This window comes from Setaria viridis, chromosome 2 (assembly GCF_005286985.2).
Source record: "Setaria viridis chromosome 2, Setaria_viridis_v4.0, whole genome shotgun sequence".
NCBI lineage: Eukaryota > Viridiplantae > Streptophyta > Magnoliopsida > Poales > Poaceae > Setaria > Setaria viridis.
Window position 1 is genome coordinate 43,054,962 of NC_048264.2, and position 23,861 is coordinate 43,078,822.

A 23,861-nucleotide genomic window follows, 5' to 3' on the forward strand; every position below is an offset into this window, starting at 1 on the left:
TCCCCTCTGTGTAGAGGGTGAGATGTTTTCTGACGCAGAGTCTGGATCCCTGTCTGTGATAGGTTTCGGCTGGAAGCTTGTAACTTGGGATTGGTGCTGAAAACGTTTCTTGTGGAATCGTGGTGCCGATGTGGCAGGTGCATATGCATCGACTTGCTTTGAATCTTCTCATCTAGAATGTCAACCAGGTAATATATTTCCAAGCATCTAGAAGTACACATGCCTGACTTTTGTTTCATGCGCCCTTCTCCAAGCTGATGCAGACATGCAATGTTGCACATGCCTGAATCTAGAGGTTCTTTCTTGGATGGATCATGCGTAGAACTGCAGGCGAATGAGTGGAAAAGGGACCATATATCCACGACACAGATATGTTGCCATTATCTGAAATGAACCAGGCTATAACCTTTGCGCGGTATCCATGATACCGGTATCAGGAGTTATTTGATGTTTACTCCGAACGATCGATGCTGTATAAACACTTTTGGGGTAGCCACACAAAGAAGGGGCTGATGTACATTTTTACAGGCACGAAAATAAAAAAGGTAAATCAACTTCTAAAAGAAGGGAGGAAAGATAACCTGGAAATTTTTTATCTTTCCGGCCACCCAACTACACAAAATTTACAAACTAAAGCACAAGACATCCTGCAAATCAACCCTTCTTTCGATGTGCATGACTTCTTGGCGAAATCACCTCATGAGCAGCGCCAGAGCTACCCTTCTTACCATGCGAAGGAGGCGGCGCCACCGCGAGTTTGTCGCCGACCTTGTTGCCAACATCCTTGCGTGCCTTGGCTGCCGGCGATCTCGTCACGCCGAGGGCTTCCTCCCCGCTCAAGATCGGCAGGAGGTACCACCAAATGGAGGTGCAGCAGATGGCGAACACCCTCCCGAACACCACCAGGCTCAGCAGCAGCAGCGCCATGGCCAGCGGCCAGTAGTAGCAAGGCCTTACCTTCCTTCCCCAGGCCCAGGACCACCTCACGCGGCTGGCCTTACTCTTCTTCGCCGGCACAGCTGTCTTCGGCGCCGGCACCGGGGCAACGTGCACGGGCTTAACCGGGTCTTCTTTGGGGCTGGCAGGCTCCGTGGGCGGCGTCGACGACCGCGAGGTCGGCTTGGCCGGCTTGCTCTGCCTCTTCTTTGCGTCGGCAGCCTGCTGCTCCTCCTCGTGCGGGAGCTTGACGACGATGGGCACCCAGCCCTTTGCCCCGGACTGCACGAACCGGACCATGAGGTGGCCGGCGTCGGCGTCCGGGCCGGCGCGGCGCAGGATCTTCTCCCGCTTGGACTCGAGCTCGGACAGCACGGTGGAGAACTTGTCGAGCCCCCGCGACGCATAGGGGTTGTCCTTCCCCTTGGCCTTGCCGCCGGCCTTCTTCGCCTTGGCCGCCGCGTCCGGCTTCCCGCCGGCGCCGGCGCCCTCCTCCTTGTCGACGTCCTTGAAGCTGCCCGTGCCGCAGAACACCATTTCTCGCATACCGTTTACGACTTTCTGTTGGGAACGAAAAGACATTTTAAAGAGGGAGGCTGCCTGTCATTAACACGGACTGCAAGCCCAAGCCGTTTGACCTGTCCTGCTCTTGATTTGTCTCGGGTCACCGTGACGAGTGACGACGACCTGGTCCTATGATGAAGGCTGCAGGACAGTTCGAGCTTGGTCAAGCAAGGAGGGGCGAACGAGCCACTACTATTCAATGCAATTTCATGGCTTGTTTGCCACGTTTGACCTGGCAAATCTTTTCCTAATGCAAGAATTCGAGGGCAACACTGCGAGACTCTTGTTCGTATGAACTTCTTTTTTCTACAAAAAAGAAAAAAAATGAAAAGGATGTCCATATGAACTTCTTAAGAAGATTCTGCAGGCACGAAGTTATCCATGACGTGCGTATTCGAATGTGTATCTATCGTACTATTAACTCTCGTTGGTTACTCGGGTTTTTTTTTTGGACAAGGGTCGTTGGTTACTCGTTGAACGCATCTTACGGTATTGGCACTATGTACAGTATCTAGCTGACACTGAGATCTACCTGTACTGTCGGTTAAATTGGTGCTCCAATAATTATCACTAAAAATATGAGCATTCGTCCTTGATGAAATTAGTACCGGGTAAAAATTTTCGATCCTTGGAGGCCTTTTAGTACCGGTTGCCAGTACCTTGTGGAGTACCAGGGCGGTGTTATTGCCCGATACTAAAAGCCTCTCCATGGGTTACTTTAAAAGGAAAGAATATCTAACTCCATATGCTGTGTGGGTGAGATGGTAACGAAAATTCGCGCAAGGCTTGAAGTCGTGGATTCGAATCTCACGGACCGCGCGTGTGCAGGGGCCTCATGTCTGTTCGTCAATTTTTTTGCCGATGCTAAATAGCGTGACATTTAGTAACGAATAGGTGATATCGGTCCGGCGCTCGGTTCTCCAGTAGTGTGTCCAACACCCAACTGATGATCCCATGAATTAGTGAGAGATTATCAGCATATAGACCACTTCACCCGGATAAATTGACCGCATCTTATTCTTTGATGTGGACTGAGTCGTAGTGGCCACAAAGTGCACTCATTGATTTCACGAGCAGCACGAGAGTTGAGCATCATTTTCATGATTTCGGTGCGTGATCGGTGATCACTTACCTAATTCTCTGTTCAGGATTGGGATGCAGAGTCTCTGCAGAGCTACTGACCTGCAGGTAGCCAAGCTTGATTGCTGTCCAAGGCGTGGACTCTTGGAGGCCGGCTTACACAAGAGAGACAGAGAGAGGCCGGCTTACACACATCGTGCCTCGTAAATATGCGTGTGCTTGAACGGATCAAACATTGTGTCTGATTCTTCCATGCGTTTTGCCAGTATTTTATTTGGCGTCATGTCAAACAGGTGACCCGTCGGCCGTGTTCTAATTTTTAACTTCGACAGGCTACCGACCTTGAATGATAACTAGACCAGTTCTGAGCTGAAATCATCAGTGCTTCCGATTCTCCGATCCATCGTGATTAGGTTAACGAATTCTCTGTCGTTTTCCGCGCCGTTCCATCCGACCTGATGAGTGGATAGATAGGATGAAATTTTTTCTATCCGACGAACAGTCGGGAGTCACGCACGAAAGCGCTGACAGCCACGGGAGAAATGAACCAAATGATGGCGGCCGCCAAAGAGATCGGGCCGGCGTGTGCAGGCATGCAACGCAACACGTAACGAAAATTCACTGGGTAACCGAGTTGACGGGGCTGGCACGTCGATCGGTTCGCACCTGCTAGGCTGCTACCCGTGAGGATCTCGTTTGATTAACATGAGGCGGCGGCTGCTGCTGCTGCTGCTGCAATTTGATTAATGGAATTCTACGAGCCGGGCAGCCGGCCGGTTGCTACGAATCGGTTAGCACGAGCGGGGTTCCTGTTTCTTGCGGCCCAGGGCAGATTATTTCAAAACCTTCTGGACGGACCTTTTTTTTTTGTTTTGCGAGTAAACCTTCTGGACGGACTGTGTCGTCACGAGTGCAGAGCAGCTGAGTAGATGCAGATAAGATTGCGTTCAGGTCATTTCTTCACCTTCACACGCATACCACCATACAATAATCAACAGATCATAACGGGACGAACGAAGTTGTGTCATGTGCGCGCAAAGTCTATTTGTATTTTCTTTCATTTTTGGACTGACTAGTTGATACGCTGCGTTGCAGCAGGACTTGAAAATGCCCCCATAAAAAACTCTAAATAATTGTTTGTCAAACCATGTGTCATGCAAGGCATAAAAATCTAGCACTCCCCGGTCTCAAGTATGTGATGGATGTTGTTATTTGTCTGAAGCCATTGATTAGACTAAATGGCCAATGTTTAGACTAAATGAAGATTAAACGGAAACAACTATCTAGTGTGTTAGTGTGTACTCCCTCCGGTCCAAAATGTAGGTTGTTTTGACTTTTCAGGTTCACAGATATTATTATGCATCTAGACATACATTATATCTGGATGCATAATATAATATATGAACTTAGAAAAGCCAAAACGACCTACAATTTAGAATGAAGGGAGTAGTAAATTACTCAAAGAATCGTGCTATCCCGCGACGGGTCGTGCAACCACAGAGCGTGTGACCCCAAGCCTCTGCCACTCTACTGCTTTGGAGCATCAACTAGTACTTAAAACATTGCTATTTATAGAAGGGGTAAAGATAAGTCGTTATTCAACTCCACAACAAAACATAATAATATTTTAATTAGCTGGCACGATTAGAGAAAAATTCATATGCCGTCTCTTCCAGATGAGCTGCATATCACTTATGGAGAATGCTAGTATATTTTCTTTAAATGAGCAGAACTCACTCATCAAGTGTTCGTTTTTAATTCTGTTTGCGCCATTGTGCTCTCAGTGATGAGATCTAAAAAACAAGATCCATATATGATATGTTTCAATGTTGTTTTATACGACTGGCAACTTATGAACAAACTTTGTAGCAACTTATAAACAAAATAAACTTATATGAGGCTATGCATCAATTTATATAGAGACCATGTATCAACTTATACAATAACATTTTATCGACTTTATGTATACATGTACTATCACACTGTAGCAACGTTACTTAAGTACAAATAGTGATACTATCAAAGTTATATCGAGGCTAACAACTTTTACATCAACATTATATTTAACTTATGTGTAGTTGTGCTATCAGCATAAGTTCATTTTTCACAGAAGTAGTTACTACAGGTACAACATAAAATCCGGTGAAAAAAATATTTCGAAACATATGCATGATGGATCTTATTTTATAGATGTAATTGTCTGTAACATAGTGCTATAAGTGGAATTAAAAATAGACACTTATAGTATTTTTAGAGAGGTGAAACAACTATTGCAAATTTCAGGTCACAAAGGAACATTCCCTTTGGGTTGCTCTGGACGGGGTCTCACCCCGTATGTCATGCATGGTCCATGATGTGATAAAACTTGGTCTACCTATGCACAGATGTGGGCCATTATTGTGAGGTGTTAATTTAAGAAAAAACCATGCCGGTAAAAAATAAAGCAGCCCAAATGGGCCAGCCTGCTCGTGCGCAGGTCAGGTGGCGACCGGTAGCGCGTTAGATTTTTCCTTATTAAAAAGCGTTTAAATGGGCTAAACGATCATTTTGGTGAACATGTAAGCCGTGCATTTTTAGAGGAATTTTACCCGCTGACCCAACAACACCAGAACGGCCATCTCCGTCATATTTTTAAGGCCTAGACCAGTATAATGCACCGGGCCCAATGTCTACAGTAGGCCGAACGGCCCAGGACGAACGTGCTCCGTGTCTCCCGAACCCACCAGTTTCTTTGACGAAGGCCGCCTGCGCTCACAGGTCACAAGCTCCTCCTCTCTCGGCTCCTCCTTTCCCCTCCATCTCCTAATCTCCGGTGGTGTACGGCTCCGACGAGATGGCCGCCCCGCTCCGGCGGAGCCTCCCCTCCCTCGGTCGCGCGCTCCTCACGCCGGCGCCGGTGCGGATGCTCTCCGCTGAGGCCTCCGACGCCCTGGTAGAGATCAAGCCGGGGGAGATCGGGATGGTCTCCGGCATCCCCGAGGAGCACCTCCGCCGTAAGGTAACGCCCAGCATCTATTCCCTCTCCTGTTTTCTGGCTGAGAAATGCTAGGTCGCGTGGATCGATGCGGGCATCTTCAGAGATGTTTTGGATTCAAGACGGGGGGACGCTGGGACGGGATCGATGCATTGGCTGTGGTTGGAGTTTCTAGTGGATAGAGAGGCGAAATCGTTTTTATGTTTTGTTATTGATTGGTCTGAAGCTCGAACTGTGACCTAGAGGAATGTGTGGAAGATGGGGTCTCCCCGCGTGTCACCCAGGCACCCAGCTCGATTCCTTCACACCAGGGCCTTCTGTGACAGGAATGTGCACTTTTATGCTTGCTTGTTGAAGCATATGTGATGAAAATGGCCAGTTCTGGGTCAGGAAATTGAGCATCTTCAGAGCTTAGATTATGCTGGGTGGATGTTAGCTGTCCAAATTTCAGCAGGATAGGTAGTAAATAATTGCAGGGAGTTACACTAAAATGCAACAAATGTTAGCTTTGTGAAATCAATGTTGAAATAAAATATCAGAACCAGAGTTGGATCTTATAGGAAGATTCACTTAATAAACACTATGGTTTGGTTTGCCATTGGCCTAGTATCTTCTTGTGAAAAGTAAAGGTGTTATGTCTCAAGCTTTTATATACCAGTGTTTTTCCTCAATTGACTTCAAGACTAAACTTCCCAATCTTATTGATATATTGTCCATCACACAAGCTGGAAACCCAGCTAAATGACCATATTTATTGAAATTGGAGTGTTGGACTGGTGACTGAAGCAATAATTCCCATTTCACTGCTCCTATTGGTGGTTCAAAATATTTATATCTTATACTTACTGCAGATTCAATGTTTGTGTGTGAGTCAAGTGACAATGCGTGCCTGGTCCTGTTCTTTTGCATCTTTGAATAGATATGTGAACTGCTGATATTGTTCTGGCTTTCTTTCCCTTGTAATTTATGCATTGTAACTACTTGGAACATTTCAGTTTTTTCTTCACAACTGCTCAGCTTATCCTTGTGATTTGTGAATTGTCAGGTTGTAATTTATTCACCAGCAAGGACTGCATCCCAGCAAGGTTCAGGCAAAGTCGGGAGGTGGAAAATTAACTTTTTGTCAACCCAAAAGTATGCTTCTTGTTCTGCTTTTTTGGTCCCTTTTATTGGTCTCTATTGCTTTTTTTTTTTGCCTCTATTGAATCATTCATCCCCAAGTTTTGTTGTGGTCAGATTGGTTACCTTAACAGATATTGAATGAAAACAAATCACCTCCCGTAAATATACTTTTGACTTTCATTCACTTATAAATGTCTAGGTGCTAAGACCCAGGGCCAAGCACTCGTATGATGCAAAATACCTTTATCTTCCAATTGTTGATGTACTGCCGAAGTGCCTTTTTCCAATCACTTACTGTCACTGCAAAATTATATTACCTCTGGATGGAATGAGAGTATACCTAGAGATTAATGCTACTTCTCAGCAATGACTCTACCTGAACATGCATTGCAATTTTCAATGCTTATGGAGAGGCTTAGCTTTCTCTTATATTGTTTATTGCTGGAACTTCAGTAACATCGTACAATTTTGAATCTGTCAATACTTGAATTATTTTATTATTACTCCCTCCAGCTATTATTACTTGACGTTAGGACACAAAAATAGACTTGAAAGTAGTTATATTATTGTGTCTTGACGGGAGTATGTTTTTTCTTTGGGTGGGGTTTCAGTGCCATGATTTTGGTTTCCCACTACTCGCAACCTCGTACTTGCAACCACATGTGATGGTTTCACCCTTAGAAACTGCATTACAGCATTAACATCTGTTTGATGTAATGATAGGTTCTGTTGAGTGGCGGTCCATTACATATGGTAATAATAACTCTGTAAATTGTTGTGAATGCAACATGTCCCTTGGCCAGTACACCAGATGCTGATTCAGTGTGTGGTCATCTCTCAATTTTTATTTTTTGGATGTAGACCATGCGCCATGCATGTTTGTGTAGGCTCGTTACATTTTATCGTAGCTGGGTAAATTATGCAACTGCAAATGAAGGAAGAAATTAAGTAGCTGCCCCCCCCCCCCCCCCCCCCCCCCCCCCCCCCCCGCAAACAACAACACAAAAACATATCTTTTGACAAATTGGTTGGCATTTGAATTCATGATAGGTGGGAGAACCCGTTGATGGGATGGACATCTACTGGGGATCCGTATGCAAATGTTGGTGAGGCAGGACTTACCTTCGACAGTGCGGAGTCAGCAAAGGCATTTGCTGAAAAACACGGATGGAATTATGTGGTGAGTCTATTTTTTCCTTGTATATAACACCGAATTGGAAAATTAGATGCTCTATTTGGCACTGCTACCCAGGAATATTTGGAATGATGGAAGCGTGGCTTGAATGATAACTCTAACATGTGGGGTTTGTTTACTCCTTTTTATCTTAAAGTTAGAAATCTGAGTATTCAAGGAAAAAAGTTGAAATTTGAGGAAGCAATTGTAGTGTTCTGATGCTTAAGTGTCAACGTAGTAGTGATGGTCTACAAACTAGACCTGTTCGCGGTCCATCTATTTAAGTACATATGGGCATGTGCTTCAAGGTGGTCGGGGTATGTAGTTTTAGTTTCCAGTTATAGTGAGTTTTATTTTGGTGATGTTAATTTCCAAATAATAGCTGCTGCTCTACTGCGACATACTAGTCCCTTGATAGCATGTTTACATATTGATTTTAGTTAACTAGTGGAAAACATGAATGATGCCAATATCTAGTGTGGGGCTGTATTTTTTCCAAAATGTCTTACTTCTGACCACTTTCTCAATTTAGTCTTGAAATGTTTTTAAATATAAATTATCTTCTTCCAGTCTTTTATCTGTACTGCTTGCCTTAAAGTTATCTCTTTTCAAGTTGCCAACACTACAACTTCGTTTGATGTATCGCACTATGACGTAGTGATAATGTTTGGAGTATAGAGTCATCTATGTATACCTTAGTAGAGTCCTTTACATATATTGCCTCCACGGTTCTATTAATCCCTCCGGTTGAAAATATAGGCCGTTTTAGGATTTCTGCTGGTCAAACTTTTTTAACCTTGACCATCAATATCTTTTTTTAATAAAGATTGACAATATAAGATAGCTATTACTAGATTCACCATGAAAATGAAAAGTATTTTCAATCTATTTAATTACTATTAATGGAAACATCATATTTTCATAGAAATCATTGGTCAAAGCTTCACCTAGTAGACCGATGACCTATATTTTGAATCAGAGGGGGTATTCAACACAAGTGCTATTCGTAAAAATAGATAACTCAAAAAAAAAAGCCTGTGCAATTTCCAATTCTATTGGCACTTGTAGCTTTGATTTTGAATGCATATGGTGTTTGGTTTTATTTCTGAACTAAGCCGAAGCCATATTTCTGGTATGATTTTTTATACGTTGACCTTTGTGTTATTATTGAAGTATCTAATTATTTGAATTGAGCCTTTAAATTTGTTATGTTTCTCCCAAGTTTCTTAAACATACATTACCTCTGTTTGGGCAGGTTCGGAAACGTCATACACCTCTTTTGAAGGTCTTTATCTCTCCCTTCATATCGTCAGTTGACTTTATTAATGCTTTTCTTTTACCATGCATATAGATCTTACAAAGTTCTTATGTGCATCTTCTTGCAATGCTTATCTTACAGCTCTATATCGTTAACAGTGCATCTAAATTCCTTTTTTGCTTCAGTGCAGTACCAGCCCTTACAACTATATCTTCTGTCCACACAAACACGTCATATTTGGACTGTAGGATGTGTTATTTTCAATGTATGCTTGTGCATGTTTTAGTGATAAGTCATAGGAATAGTTAACATTAAGTTTCAAGTAAGAACTGTGAAGTAAAAGACGCTTGTTAGGGGAAAAGACCTTGCCATAAAAGAGAACTTGTTACCATGTTAATGAAAGTACTAATGGTAATTTAATGATATAGCATGCTCTTGTTTTCCAGATATACGCTGTTTGAACATGCCACCTTGTCTGCAAAGGCAAAATAGGCAATTTGGTCCCTGAACTTTGCACTGAGGGTCAACTTCATCCCTGAACTTTCAGTTGACCAAATTAGTCCCTCAACTTTCGTTTTTGGATCAAACTCGTCCTTGTGCTGATATGTGGCTCCACATTGTCATGAAACTAATACGAAAAGTCCTTTTTACCCTTGGCTCTTTTCTCTCTTCATTTTTCACCTTTAGAATTACAATAACGTATGATCCAAAATAAATATGAGGATACATATGTTTGTCGACGGAGTATGGTATAGCGTACCACGAGTATGTGAGCATATGTTGATCTTAGAGCATGCGTGTACACATTAAGTTGTATATATACCAAACAAATATGAGTAAATATTTGTTCTGGTACATATATTTTGCCTATCAAATTTGTATGAGCACATGAAGGACTTTAAAGAGTACGAGTAGATACACTTTTTACAAACCATATTGTGTTAGTTTAAAAAACATATTGTTGTGTGCATGTATTAAGGGAGTATGAGCACATACATGTTTGACCTACATGAGCCAAGGGCAAAAGGGACTTTTTGCATTAGTCTTTGCAAACATAGAGCACTACATCAGCACAAGGGCGAGTTTGACCTAAAAATAAAAGTTGAGGGACTAAATTGGCCAATCTGAAAGTTGAGGGACAAACTTGACCCTTGGTGCAAAGTTCAGGGACCAAATTGCCTACTTTGCCGTCTGCAAACTATATATTTTTTTAAACATATGTAACATGTGAGACAGTGATCCATTTGAGCCCTGGGACGTCTGAGATCCATATGTTTCTGTTTTATAGGTGAAATGCTTAACTTTGCATGGGTGGGCTGTATGATGAAAACTCAGTTGCAATATGAAAAGTCAGTTGCCAAATAATGAATTTTTTTACTTTCTTCATTTTTTTTTGAGGATTGGTGATTTCTACCTTAGAAGTAACATTTTTGGTTCTAGAAAGCCTTTTTTGAATTCTGTTTATTGAAATCAACCTGGGTTGCTATCTACTGCACAACTATTTTATTTCATGATTAAAAAGAATTCCACAAGTAAATATAATTACTTTTCTGTTTGCAGCTTGACATGTCTCAGCATGTTTGCACACGGTAGACCAAATACTATCCATCTTTGACATAATAACAGTGTAGCACATGTTAATGATTCAGTATGCCTTTGACGGTGATAGGGAGGATAAAAGATTATCCATGCTTGGATGGCAGAGGCAGTGGGAAGGGGATGGTGGTCAACCTAGCGAAGGAGTTTTGCGGTGTGGCCTGGTAGTGGGTTATTGATACGACGGTTAGAATAGAGGTAGAATTACAGGCTAACTTTTGGTGCTGCTTGTGTGTACTCGCGTGTGCTCGTTTTGATATAGGTGGGGGGACTGTTAGGTTGGGGTGAGGGAGGGATTGACCACTACAGGTAGTTCCAGCAATGTGACCACTACATAAAGTTTCAATTGGAAGGAGAGGTGGGGAGAGGGGGGGCGTCCACTTGAAATTGGAAGCCTTCTGATGATGGTAGCACTAGTCCGATTTCTCCATGTTCACATTTTGAATGGTTGCTGTGTATGTCCCTTTTCTCAAAAGTAGTTTTGAGTTCTTCAATGTTTGTCAGAACTGAGAAGTCAGAGTTGGCCAAGGAAAAAGCCAAATTTGGCATCTGCTTGTAGATACGATGAATGTGTGTGAACTATGAACAGTTTCCAGAGTTATACCATCCTCATCGACTCTTAAAGCCTATCTTGTGTTAGCAGGATATGGATAGGGACAGGCTGGTCACTGCTAGCTGCCATATAGGTTGAATCTATGTCTGTTGATGCAATGTGACGGCTGTTTTGGCAGTTTTTTCATGGTGCATGCATTCTTACATATGGTACATACATATGCTGCTAAGAAGTAGGCTTGTTATCCCTAAGCCCAGCAATTTTACTTGAGTGAATTACTGCACCAAAACACACATACAGCTGATACAGAGATAAACTTTGCAAAACTCTAGACAACTAGACTGACATGCAGTTAGCGAATTACTACAGTAGAACAGAAATATGGTTGATGGAGTATCAAAGGTCAACAATCCTTCCTAGCTATTTCTGTACTTGTCTGCGCCGGACAACTGATCCAATTATTTGATGCAACGTGCATGCTATTGGTTCGTGGTGACGGTACCGACAGGACCAATCTGGTTATGCAACTGGCTCATCTTGACTGGACTTTTGCTTTTACTTCACCATAGTATTAGAAACATCTTCTGGTCTCGGTTGCCGGAAATTAGCTAACTTTGAAGAAATGTTGGACCAGCGTCGGGACAATTTCAAAGTATATCCATTTAAATCACTAGGACTGTTGAAACAATTAGGTTCCAAGCAATTGCTCTGTTTCATTCCACTAATTTCTTGTGCCCAAGCCCATTGATTTCGAAGGTGATACCTTGCGTTACCGTCTAACCAATTGCACCTTTTGTGTGTCTGTCATCTGTGAGACCTGTGTTGTACAAATGCACTTTTGTGCTAATAGAATAATTTCAAAATAATATTTGCCGTCTACAGCTGAAAATTTTGATTTGTTCTTTCTGACTGACCGGATTGTTTTTCGACAATGCAGCCCAAGGCTTACGCAGAGAACTTCAAGTGGAGAGGTCCCCCGAAGCCGGAGCAAGCTTGAGCTCTAGACCTCTAGTCTGTGAGCCTGACATTCAGATGATGTTGTTTTCGTCCTGGACTGCTTTTGCTTTCATCAGTATCTGTTGTGAAAGTAAGAGCTAGAATATGCCTCTATCAAACTTGTAATAAGCATGAGCTGCAATCAAACAAAATACATACCCTTCCAAAATGTTTTTTCAAGGCTGCCATTGTATTTTCGTCCTGTGTGATTGCATGGTTGGTAATATTGGAAAGAAGACATCATGACATTTCTGTGTTAAATGATGTTTCAACTGAACCAAAGAGTAAAGCATGCCATGATGTCTACTTGCTTTTGCCCACGACCAATCTTGTTTGCCCATGAGCAGCCTGTCGTTATCAAACTGGAAAGTCAGGTGGAAATTAACATGGGCGTTTTCATGAAATTACAAGTTACATTTTCCCTTGCATTATCCAGTCAACATCTTATATGTACTCCAGATTTCAGAACTGGGTCTACATTCTATGGACTTTGCAAAAGATGAAGTTGATCTAGTTTTAACATGCAGCTTAGCCTGTGCACTTGGTTTGGCACACCGCAGTGCGTGACGCAAGAGGCGGTACAAACTTCTCCTAACTATCGCTCGTCTCGCCGGAGCGGCGGCCAACAGATGCGTCGGCGTCGACGGTGCGGAACCTCCAGGTGAAGAGGTAGTCCCTGGACTCACACTGCAGACGGCTGACGTCGCACGGTGCCAAGATGGAGGTGCACTTGCCGCCGTACTCCCACTCGATCCTGGCCGTGCATGTGAAAACCCCGTGGGGCTCCGGCAGCGACGCTGGCTCGCCCACCACCAGTGCCACCTCCCCGCTGATCCTCCTCGACGCGGCGGCCACGGCGTCGAGCCACGGGCACTCGGGCTGGCCCACCATCTCCTTGTACGCGTCGTTCACCAGCCGAACGCGGTTGCTGGAGTCGGAGACCACCGCCGGGAGCGCGTCGGCTTCCAGCTCCACCTCCACCTCCGCCGCGGTCTTGGAGACGACGGCTGTGCAGGTCGCGTCGGTGCGGTGGATGCGCTCGACGTAGATGGTGGAGCACACGGGGCGTACCGCCCGCGGCGAGATCACCTTGGGCTCCAGCAGCTTCCGCAGCAGGTCGCGCTCCACGGGCACGTCCCTCTCCTCCGCCGCCACCTTCACCAGGTCCACGGCAACAGTGGTCGCCGGCGGTAGCGACGCCAGAGGGAGGCATGCACTGTCCGGGACGACCACCGACACATGCGCCCTGGTCGCCGTGGCCGCCGCGCACCGGAGCGGCGGGTACGGCGCCTCCGCCCTCTTCCGCTTTGCAGCCGGCTGCGCGGGCGACTTCGGGGACACCGGCACGACGGTCGGGCGGCCGCGCTTCCGCGCGCGGCAGGGCCTGTTCTGCAGCTGGCACAGCACGCGGTTCGCGGCGACCACGCCCTCGGCCGCGGCCTGCGCCACCGGCGACGCCGCCGCCAGTGCGGGCTTGGGGGCGATGGGGCGGAACCGCGCGAGGATCTGGTTGGCCTTGACGGCCGGGTCCGCCGGCTGCACCATGGCCATGGCGAGCAGCGCTGCCGGGCTCACGAGGCTCAGGATCGGGGTCAGTGGTCAGTGTACTCGACCACTCGAGTGAGACCCTGAGACGGAGCGGAGCTAAACGGCGCGTTGGGGCCCGGCCGGCCCGGGGCAAGGCGCGGCTTAAGAAGGGCGGGGCGGCCAATCGGACGCGCGCAGAGGGAGGGGCACGTGGGAGGGCGCGGCGGGGTACGTGGGCGACCGGGCGGGGACGCGGCCGACACGTAGGCGGAGCCGAGTCGCGGGGCGCGCGCTTTGGAGGGGCGGCTTGGGTTGGGTGGGTTCCAGTGGGAGCACGGAGGAGAGGAGGGCGTCAGGGCGTGTGAGGTGACGGCGGGGGCCTGCATGCGGGTCGCTTGGCCGCTTCGGCTTGCCCCTCGCCTTCGCCGTGCCGCGCTGCCTCGGGCGCCTCGTCCCCCGTGGCGCGTTCCGCCGGCTGGGCCGCGGGCACTGGCTGGCTGGCGTGCGGGCCATTGACGGGGCGCGTTCGCGTGGGCGTTGGCGGGTCTCATTGGCCAGTACTACGGCATCGCCCACCAACCAGCAACGTATGCACTACTCCAGCACTCTACTCTTGCGTGAGCACTTTAACTCGTGTCAAGAGAGATTTGGTTTGGACCGTAGGTCTGCATGTGTATATTCTGATCATATCTCAAGTTTGTAGCATATTCTTGAGAATTTTCAACGAATTTTGAACCAGAACATGCTTGTTCTACTGTGAGTTCAAGCGTGCGGTGGTAATTCTGAGCCCGGCCGGTGGCACCCTTGCCTGTCACAACCAAATAACACCAGGCGCCTAAAGGCACGCGTTGTTGATCACCGCGCGAATAGACTTATTAGACTTTACATGCATGCAAACAAAAAACTCGAGAAAAATTTGTTAGATCTAGCTGCAATGATAAATGCGTCATCCCCTTCGATGTGTTAAACGTTGGTGACGAACACGGTTTGAGCTGTTGAGCACGTGGCGTGCAGTATGGCTAGATTGGGATGGCGGACCCTTGCATACGTCGTCGGGTGCAATGCATCCTCAGATCTTCTTTCAATCCTCCGTCCTCTAGTAGCAAAGCTCATCTTTACCGTGTTTCTCGGGAATTGGGAGTAGATCGATACGGAATCAACTTTACGAAATGGAGCATGCCGTAACCGGCCGCTGCAATTACAACCAACCCCCCCCCCCCCCCCCCCCCCCCCCCCCCCCCCCGCGTCCAATGTAACCGCCGCTCCCAAAGAAATTAATTAATTTTAAATTTGATCAAATTTATACAAAATAGTAGTACTATTTATGGTATAGAATAAATGTCGACAGATTAATTATGTAATATATTTTCATACTAAATCTATTTGAAGATATGGATGTGAGTATTTTTTATAAATTTGATCAAATTTGAAACTGTTTGGCTCCTCAAGAAATGAGAGTTGCAATTTTTTTTTTGGAAGAAGAGAGTAGATCCGAGGCAGCTGGGAGCTGGGATGGACGTACGCAGCTGGTATCACATTCGCGTACGGACACGTAGGGCCGATACTCCTCGTACACGAACCAACACACGTGGAAGTGGAACCAACATGCATGCATGCAAGCCCCATGTCCTACTGGAACCCAACCACGGGCCTAGCCATGGTAGCCAGCCGCACGAGACCAGCAGGGGCGGGGCGCGTCTCGCCGTCTCCCCGCCCGAGAACCGAGAGCACCCTTTTGGATGCTACTGGCGCGCGATCTCTTTAATCGTTTTCTGCTGCATGCGCGGCATCTGCTGCGCGCCGTGGCGAGCGGACAGGAAGGGCGCGCGACGAGTGGCCGCGCTGCCATTGGCCGGCGCGGCAGCGCGTGGCCGACGCATGCCGCGCGCGCAGGCGCTCGTCCGCCCGGCGAGTGGGCGGGGCAGGGCGCGGCGCGCGTCGCGAGGAGGCGCGCGCTCGGCTGCTGGTTGCTGGCTGCTGCGACGACCGCAGGCTGCATGCGTGTGTTGGAGCTAGCGTGATCCGGTGCTGGCTGCCAGCCGCCTGTGCCCCGCTGCGCTACAGCTGTTGGACGGGTGACGACGGAGGGAGCCATGCTACAGTTAATGCGAGCTTTGCTGCTGCAGTTCATTCATGCGCACTGGTGACCGACACTGCAGTACTAGTACTCGTACTTTTGAATGCAGATTTTTTAGATCTTTTCGGAATAACGTGTTTGCATAACATGGACCTGTATGGTTTGCTTTTTGAGATAACAGTGAGGTTTTCTAGCTGTGACTTGTCGGAGAACCGTTTCAGTTTGCTACTTAGTTCCAAATTATAAGTCATTTTGGTTTTTCATAATATCTATAAATTTAGAAAAATCAAAACAGGACGGAGGGAGTAGTTTGCGGTCTCTCACTCACTCGTCTGTGAGACTGACCAATTTCGGCTAGTCAGCTCAAGAAAATAAAGATCGCAACATTTGGGCCCAACGGACCATCATAGCCAAGATTTACTCGAGCCGCACGATTTGGGCCTAATACGGCCCAATAACTTAGTTTTCCGGTCAGATCTTGCGGATACTCGCAAAAGCCCAAACCGCGGGTCAGTGGCTACGCGCCATTCTCCTCTTCCCAAAACAACACGAGTACACGACCTTTTCCCTCTCCAACCGACCCTACTTCCCTAGGGTTCGAAGCTTCTACATGGCCACGTGGGCACCAGGGGCGCGCCTCGCCGGCGAGGTCTCGCGGCCCGGAGCACAGACCTCCGCGAATGGACTAACCTGCGGGAGGCTGCGGCGGGTAGCAGTTACGCGCCGCTGGCGTGGACGCGGAGTCCGGTGCTGCGCGGTTAGTAAATCCGGCTCCGGCGCCGCCGCCGCCGCCGCCGTGGACCCCGGGGAGGAGTTTGTGGGGTTCTTCCGTGAGGCGTGGCCGTACATCCGGGGCCACCGCGGGAGCACCTTCGTGGTCGTCATCTCCAGCGAGGTGGTGTCCGGGCCACATTTCGACCGCGTTCTGCAGGTATTGAGAATTTGGGATGGTTGCCCGGGCTGTTTGCTTTGCTGTACTTTGGGTTCATCTATTACTTGTTCAGAGTACATTTGAGCAACTTCCATGTCCTTGGGTGTAGAGTGTTGAATTTGATATGGCCTCTAGGTCCTTGGGAGTACTAAATAGCCAGCTTACCTTTTGTTTTTCTCTATAAAAAATCTGACCAAAGAAATTAAATCATCATCATCAAGCAATTCTAAATCAAGAGACAACAAGACATCCTGCTGACCTGGGCTGTGATGGTTCACTGAACTTGATTGATTGGGATGACAGTTGAGGAGAGTGAAATCGAACATTAAATCTAACCTTTGTACAACCGATACTTCACTAACCCAGCCATACACATATCCAGTACTTCCTCTACATCACCATAGTGTTGTTTTTGAAAGTCGCATGTCACTGTATCGCCATAGCCTTATTGACTCTAACTATGCTTGCTTTTAGGTAGGACAATTGCGATATCCAGGCCTCATAACAATTTGAATTGGAGATCCATAAGAAAAATCAACATTACCAAGGAAAAAGGAGTAGAAAGCACCAATTCTTGTCAGGATAGTCTTACTCTTATGGTTAGGCTTTGGCCACAGCGATTCCAATTTTTGCATTACCAACCATACTGTCTTTTATGAAATATGCAGGACATCTCACTTCTCCATGGTCTGGGGATCAAGTTTGTTCTTGTTCCAGGAACACATGTTCAAATTGATAAGCTGTTGTCAGAAAGAGGTCAGTTCGCTGCAACACTCATGTCGAGCATTTCACAATTCATTCTTAAGCCAGTACTCTATTTGCACATGCCTGTGCTACACTAAAATGGCTATGGAATTGAAGTTGGTTCTTATTCTTCGTGTGTTTATTTCTACATATATCAGACTTTAGAATACAACAGCAACATAAAGGATGGCTACTAAGCATATGAAAAGAACTAGCTGCTGCAGCATGTAATTGACTGCTCCACTTGACCTGCAAAGCTTCCAGTACACTATATCTATATGATTTGCATACTGTTCTGTCCTGATCTATCCTTTGCTTTCACTAACTTTGGTTGGTTTGGTTCTTTCTTCATCTAGGCATCTCTTATTTTCCTCGTAGTGCATGTGCTCAGCTTATGAAAATTCTTGTAGGGAAGAAGGCCAAGTATGTTGGTCAGTATAGAATTACTGATTCTGATTCGTTAGAGGCTGCAATGGAGGCAGCTGGTAGAATACGGCTGACAATAGAAGCAAAGCTTTCTCCTGGTCCTCCAATGCTAAATCTCCGTAGACATGGTGTTATTGGACGCTGGCATGGTCTTGTGGATAATGTTGCAAGTGGCAACTTCCTCGGTGCCAAGGTGAATATGTATAAGTAACTGGGCTTCTAAAATCTGGATTTTATTTTTGTAGCATATTCTTTGTGCAACCTCAATGCTTGTAAATAGCTCTTCATAAGAAAGATAACTGTAACACCCCGTCCTCCAAAGCCGCACCGCCCAACCCTTCCAAGGGGCGGGCACACCGTCCTCGCTTCGTGTAAAAGGTTAACCTGAAGGTGCTATGGCTGGTTGACAAAGGCTTATAAGTTGGCTCCACCCTTGCTCAACTAGCAAGGTGGTACTAAACATGCGCACCTGCGCTCATGGGCCACACTGGGCCAACCAAATTGGGCCGGGTGTCACAATAACCCTACTTTTCTTTCCTTCTTTTCATTACACCATAATAAAGTTATATAATCCAAAGAACCATATGCTTCACAAATAAGAGCATGCATAGTATCTGTGTTCATTTCCTTGCTTTCTTTTTGCTATTTATTAGTTCTGCTGAACTTTTCTTGGCTTGGGGTCCTGCAGCGGCAGTACTGAATATATGTATCTTCCTTTGGCAGAGAAGAGGGGTGGTTAATGGTATTGACTACGGATTCACTGGTGAAGTTAAAAAAATAGATGTTTCACGGATAAGAGAGAGGCTTGATAGTGATAGCATAGTTGTTGTCAGCAACATGGGATACTCGAGTTCAGGGGAAGTGTTAAATTGCAAGTATGTTGTTTTTTTCTAACACAATTAACTTTCATGTTTTTGTATGATTGTATGCCTGATTTTTTTTATCTATATTGTTACCATTAATTTGTGCACAATATGATACAGAAGTTATGTGCAAATGTCCTATCTTACTTGCAAACAATTAATATAGCACCTTATTGCTCGTATATATTGCAGCTAGCATACTTAACAAAAATTCTCTGTCTTGTTTGCAAATATTCAGCACCTATGAGGTTGCTACTGCATGTGCGTTAGCAATGGAGGCAGATAAACTTGTGTGCGTTGTAGATGGTCAGATATTTGATGAGCATGGACGAGTCATTCATTTCATGTCTATTGAGGAAGCTGATTTGTTGATTAGAAAGCGTGCTAAGCAAAGTGATATTGCTGCAAATTATGTCAAGGTTGTGGATGAGGAGGGTATCAATTCTCTACAGAAGGGGGACTATAAACCATCATTGAATTCCAGGGCTCATGTAAACGGGTATGCTGCTGCTTTTCAAAATGGTTTGGGTTTTAACAATGGAAATGGTATTTATTCTGGTGAGCAAGGGTTTGCCATTGGTGGTGAAGAGCAGTTAAGTAGATCAAATGGCTATCTTTCTGAGTTGGCTGCAGCAGCATATGTCTGCCATGTAGGTGTTTTGCCTTATACTTGACATTCTTTATTTTGTTAAGTTCTGTGTTTCTGGCTGAAGATTAATGTTTTCTAGAGTGCCTTACATGTATATTCTTTGTTGTTATATGTTTATCCTGTACATAGTAGTGAAAATTGTCTTCTGGAATTGCTACCTGCAATAAGGGTTATCGATTAATATAATTCCATATTTGCATGTGCATGTGCTATCTCATGTTAGATCTGTGTGCATGTTTGTTCTGCTGCCATGAATCGGTCATGCAATGCTCATGCTACCTGAAGTGTTTTCATATGTAAGGAAAACACAGCATGTTGGAATACATACTCAGTAATGCAGCATCTCAACTTACCAGCCGTTTGGATTGTGGGATACGAGGATGGAATAGGGATTGGGATATGGCATTGGTGGGAAATGGGTGATTAATATATTGTATGGTAGAAGCATGGAGGGCTAGAATTAAAACACCCCTACTTACCAGTGGGGTATGAGTTATTGCATCATTATTTTATTGTATTCATACGGTCTTGCTCAGTATAGTACAATAGCATGTAGCTATGAAGTTTATCTGGATGAGCTTGAGCTTTAGTTTGAGGAGGCAACATGTGCTGTGATATTTGCATTTTCTATTTCTAGAAATCAAGCATTGTCCATCTAGCCAAACTATATTGTTTTGGAAGGTGTAAGCTTACTATTTCTGTGAAAGGCTCTATTACATAGGCTTGACTATACGTTGACCATTTGTTTTGTCCAAATGTCAGGGTGGTGTTCAAAGAGTTCATATCATCGATGGAACTGTAGATGGATCACTGCTGTTAGAATTGTTTACAAGAGATGGTGCAGGAACAATGATAGCTAGGTATTCTAAAGCTCTTATTTTACCAAATTTTTGCTCAAAATTTGTTGCTTTGATGCTCATGCCAATAGTCGAGTGCCTATTATCTTTTATCAACATAGAAGCGTTTCCTAGACATCTAGTATCATTCTTTTTGTCATCCTTGATTGCCAAAAAAATATTTGCATATGAGAAATAAAATGCCTTTGGTATGTGTCGAATCTGGAGATACCCTTGATTGACTATTTGTGCTTGTCAAACAATTACTAGGCATCTAGTATCATTCTTTTTGTCATCCTTAATTGCCAAAAAATATTTGCTATGAGAGATAAAATGCCTTTAATATCGGTCGAGTCTGGAGATATCCTTGGTTGAAATTTGTGCTTGCGGAACAAATGTTCACCATTTAGCATCTACAAGCTGTCGTGGGAATCACAATTTATTCCCTACCATATGTTTTCAGGGATGTTTATGAAGGAACAAGGATGGCTACCACGGAAGATCTTCATGGTATAAGAAAAATTATTCGACCGCTGGAGGATTCTGGTGTTTTGGTTCGGAGAACAGATGCAGAGGTGTGTTAACTGATAAACATTGTTTTGTACTGAGTCCTTGAGCTATGCTTTGATTTTGTTCCTTCATGCTCACTAGTGCTAAAAGGGATCTTTCTTTATATATTTTCTCCAGCTTCTTGATGCATTAAACTCGTTCTATGTTGTTGAAAGAGATGGTTCAATCATCGCTTGTGCTGCCCTTTTCCCATTTCCTGAGGATAAATCTGGTGAAGTTGCTGCAATTGCTGTATCTGAAGAATGCCGAGGAAGAGGTCAGGGTGACAAGTTACTTGGTATGTTCATTGCTACTTGGATAAGCAGAATCTTTTCTCTCTTCATTACTCATTGCAATCATTTCCCCAACACATGCGCACATGTTCCATCCAGCGTGCACGCACAATCCTTAAAGACGAGAAGATTCCACCACGAACCAATAAAGTGGTGTTAAAGTTGGGGTCTCTGCTCTCTAATTCATCTCTCTTTTCTATTCCTCAATCTTTCAGCTAGTGTGTCCCCCATCTCATGTGAAAAGAGTTCAATCTTGTGGAATTTGTACTAGAACAGGCTAAACAATCCAATTTCTTGTTTTACTCATGGTTATGATTATGCTTCAGATTACGTCGAGAAGGTGGCGTTATCCCTTGGTCTTGAGAAATTATTCTTGCTTACTACACGGACTGCAGACTGGTATACCTTTGTTCTTCTCTTGACTCATTACATTCATGGCCCAAAACCTTTAGCGTTATCTAAATGGTTCTGTTCTCTGATACCTTAGTTTATGTAGAATTACCACGTTTCCCCGTTAGTATCAGGGTCTATCAACATTTTGTAGAGCATATGGCTATAGTGTGCATTGAATGCAGTCTCTAGGTTGGTGTGCTCCATGCAACATTTCTTTAACCCACTTGACTTTCGTTTTATTTTTCATTTCATCTTTAAGAATCTGCTTGATCATCTGGAATGCTGCTTTCACATGGCTTGGTCAGGACCTGTTCAGTTACTGAATATACAATTATCACCTGGGAAAAACAACATTGATGTCCAGTATGCGGATAACAACATTGTTTTGTTTTTTGGCTTTCTGTGTGCTTCAACCTTGTGCTTAATTTTGAAACGTTGCAGGTTTGTGCGGCGTGGCTTCTCCGAGTGCTCTATTGATTCTATTCCTGAGCAGAGGAGAAAACGTATCAATCTGTCACGTGGATCCAAGTATTACATAAAGCAGCTCCAGCCAAAGCATGCCGGTGTTACTACCAACAATTTTATCATCAGATGACACAATATTCATGAAACTTGGTGCAACTTGAGAAGATGTCTGCAACGATTACATCAATTTTGCTCCCTGCCCAAGGGCGCAATTCAGACAGAAAACAATTTTTCTACTGACAGTGTATTCGAGTGAGAGTTGTTTTCATATTTACATGTGTAAAGTGAATTCAGTTTCACAACAGAATTGTGGCAGAGAATAAATAGCTAATTGAGTTCCAATGTATACCCTATTAACCAGCAATGTCACAATAACAAATAGAGGTATGCATCCAGAATTAACTACCTCTTCAGCTTTTCGTAAGAACTAGTTAAACCATGGGCTCTATCCATAGCTGTCAAAACACTCTGAAAAGAAAGTAAAGTGAGGTATTTCTCTGGCTGATCACTCATTGTGCTCCAGGAAAGTTAAATGTGCTTCCTTTTTTTATGCGTTCGTGTGGGTCTGCAAAAAGAAGCAGAGTTGTTATCCGCCAGCTGGATCGACAGGTTTTCTAGTTTTGCTGCCAACCAAGAGTTTGGTTTTTTTTTAAGTATGGAAAGTCGAATTGCTTATTCTGATAACGACTTTGTTCTGCCGAGATCAAAGGCAAAAAAGGCTTTTCTACCTTTCATGGTACAAAGAGCATATCAAGGAAAAATATTAATTTCCGTGTACGAGATGCTGAAATCATTGGCAAGGCTTTTCTTCCGCTGATGTCAGAGGCAAAGCTTTTCTCTTTGAGAGGCTGGTACGTATGGACTGCACATGCATTGCGAATTTTAGTGTGTTTTGCATCAGATTGCACATGGACGGCGAAGTCGTTCGGAAGCACGCGACGTTTCCGAGCGCCGGCAAGAGGTTCGATGCCAACCAGCCACACGATGCAGCGGCAGACGGCCGAAGGTGACAGCAGCAAATTAGGAATCACACCTCGCAGCAGGGTTCAGAACTTAGGTGAGGTTCTTAATAACCAACCACAAGACGAGGTTGAATTGAAGGTGCATGGTGCTGCGTCACACCGACCTGACGAAAAGCTAACATGGACATGCCGCAGCTGCCAAGCAAATAAGCAATTGCTCCAGGTCTTGCATTTTCTTGGCTTGTAGACCTGAGTCGTGTTGGAATTTCTCTCTGATGGAGACCACACCTGCATGAAATCAACATCAAGTGTTGAAAACAGGGTCCACGACCACAAGAGGTCTCGGCTTCAGATCTGGGGTCACACGGTTTCTTGCATTATGACATTCTGATAAGTTTACTTGTGAGCTGCCAGAAGATCAGTGCTTACCCAAGATGTAACCTCTTATCATTATTTTTTGACCCGAAGATGTATTTTTTATCACGAAAGAAACACGTGCAGAGCTCTTGGCTTCTTGCTAACGTCTCGTTAAAAAAAGGACAGGTTGCTTCGTGCTTGCTACATGTGTGGTGTACGCGATTATACATGTGCAATTAGGAACATATATGTTTAGATACTAATTAGGAGGATTAAATATGAGCTAATTAGTTTTGTAATTCTTAATACTCCTAATTAGTATCTAAACATTCGATATGACAGGAACTAAACTTTGGTCCGTGAAACCAAACACGCCCTTAGACGTTTGGGGTGATTGGAGCATGACACGGCGAGTCCAGTTCTGATCCCGCGACATTTCTTTGTTCCTAATTCCTTCTTTTTCTTACCCAACAAAGTTCATTGCCACTCCTTCCGTCCCAAATTACTATTTATTTTGATTTTCTAGGTAGATAGAT

General features: G+C 44.9%; 4 protein-coding genes across 4 annotated transcripts; 2 read left to right on the forward strand and 2 right to left on the reverse strand.

The window, feature by feature from the left end:
- Positions 1-450: 450 nt before the first annotated feature.
- LOC117845990 (uncharacterized) lies at positions 451-1,553 on the reverse strand. Its single transcript, XM_034727086.2, has one exon. The coding sequence runs from the start codon at positions 1,516-1,518 to the stop codon at positions 655-657; it is 864 nt and encodes a 287-aa protein (XP_034582977.1). The 5' UTR covers positions 1,519-1,553; the 3' UTR covers positions 451-654.
- A 3,757-nt stretch (positions 1,554-5,310) lies between these two features.
- On the forward strand, positions 5,311-12,559 carry LOC117845204 (NADH dehydrogenase [ubiquinone] iron-sulfur protein 4, mitochondrial). The gene is made up of 5 exons (XM_034726166.2): positions 5,311-5,578; positions 6,600-6,688; positions 7,727-7,856; positions 9,106-9,135; positions 12,195-12,559. Exons 1-5 carry the CDS (start codon positions 5,414-5,416, stop codon positions 12,252-12,254), a joined length of 474 nt encoding a protein of 157 aa, XP_034582057.1. The 5' UTR covers positions 5,311-5,413; the 3' UTR covers positions 12,255-12,559.
- Positions 12,560-12,681: 122 nt separating this feature from the next.
- On the reverse strand, positions 12,682-13,939 carry LOC117845203 (uncharacterized). The gene has a single exon (XM_034726165.2). It carries the CDS (start codon positions 13,802-13,804, stop codon positions 12,845-12,847), a length of 960 nt encoding a protein of 319 aa, XP_034582056.1. The 5' UTR covers positions 13,805-13,939; the 3' UTR covers positions 12,682-12,844.
- A 2,455-nt stretch (positions 13,940-16,394) lies between these two features.
- On the forward strand, positions 16,395-22,352 carry LOC117842490 (probable amino-acid acetyltransferase NAGS2, chloroplastic). The gene is made up of 10 exons (XM_034722957.2): positions 16,395-16,788; positions 17,457-17,544; positions 17,943-18,151; positions 18,682-18,833; positions 19,060-19,471; positions 20,233-20,330; positions 20,770-20,881; positions 20,994-21,153; positions 21,475-21,547; positions 21,983-22,352. The coding sequence occupies exons 1-10, from the start codon at positions 16,468-16,470 to the stop codon at positions 22,134-22,136; spliced, it is 1,779 nt and encodes a 592-aa protein (XP_034578848.1). The 5' UTR covers positions 16,395-16,467; the 3' UTR covers positions 22,137-22,352.
- Positions 22,353-23,861: the final 1,509 nt, after the last annotated feature.

Coding starts and splice junctions, on each gene's coding strand:
- LOC117842490 (XM_034722957.2), top strand. CDS start 16,468: ATGGCCACGTGGGCACCAGGGGCGCGCCTCGCCGGCGAGGTCTCGCGG. Junction 18,152..18,681: donor GCAACTTCCTCGGTGCCAAG/GTGAATATGTAT, acceptor TTCCTTTGGCAG/AGAAGAGGGGTGGTTAATGG. Junction 19,472..20,232: donor CAGCAGCATATGTCTGCCAT/GTAGGTGTTTTG, acceptor TCCAAATGTCAG/GGTGGTGTTCAAAGAGTTCA.
- LOC117845203 (XM_034726165.2), bottom strand. CDS start 13,804: ATGGCCATGGTGCAGCCGGCGGACCCGGCCGTCAAGGCCAACCAGATC.
- LOC117845990 (XM_034727086.2), bottom strand. CDS start 1,518: ATGTCTTTTCGTTCCCAACAGAAAGTCGTAAACGGTATGCGAGAAATG.
- LOC117845204 (XM_034726166.2), top strand. CDS start 5,414: ATGGCCGCCCCGCTCCGGCGGAGCCTCCCCTCCCTCGGTCGCGCGCTC. Junction 6,689..7,726: donor AACTTTTTGTCAACCCAAAA/GTATGCTTCTTG, acceptor AATTCATGATAG/GTGGGAGAACCCGTTGATGG. Junction 7,857..9,105: donor AACACGGATGGAATTATGTG/GTGAGTCTATTT, acceptor CTGTTTGGGCAG/GTTCGGAAACGTCATACACC.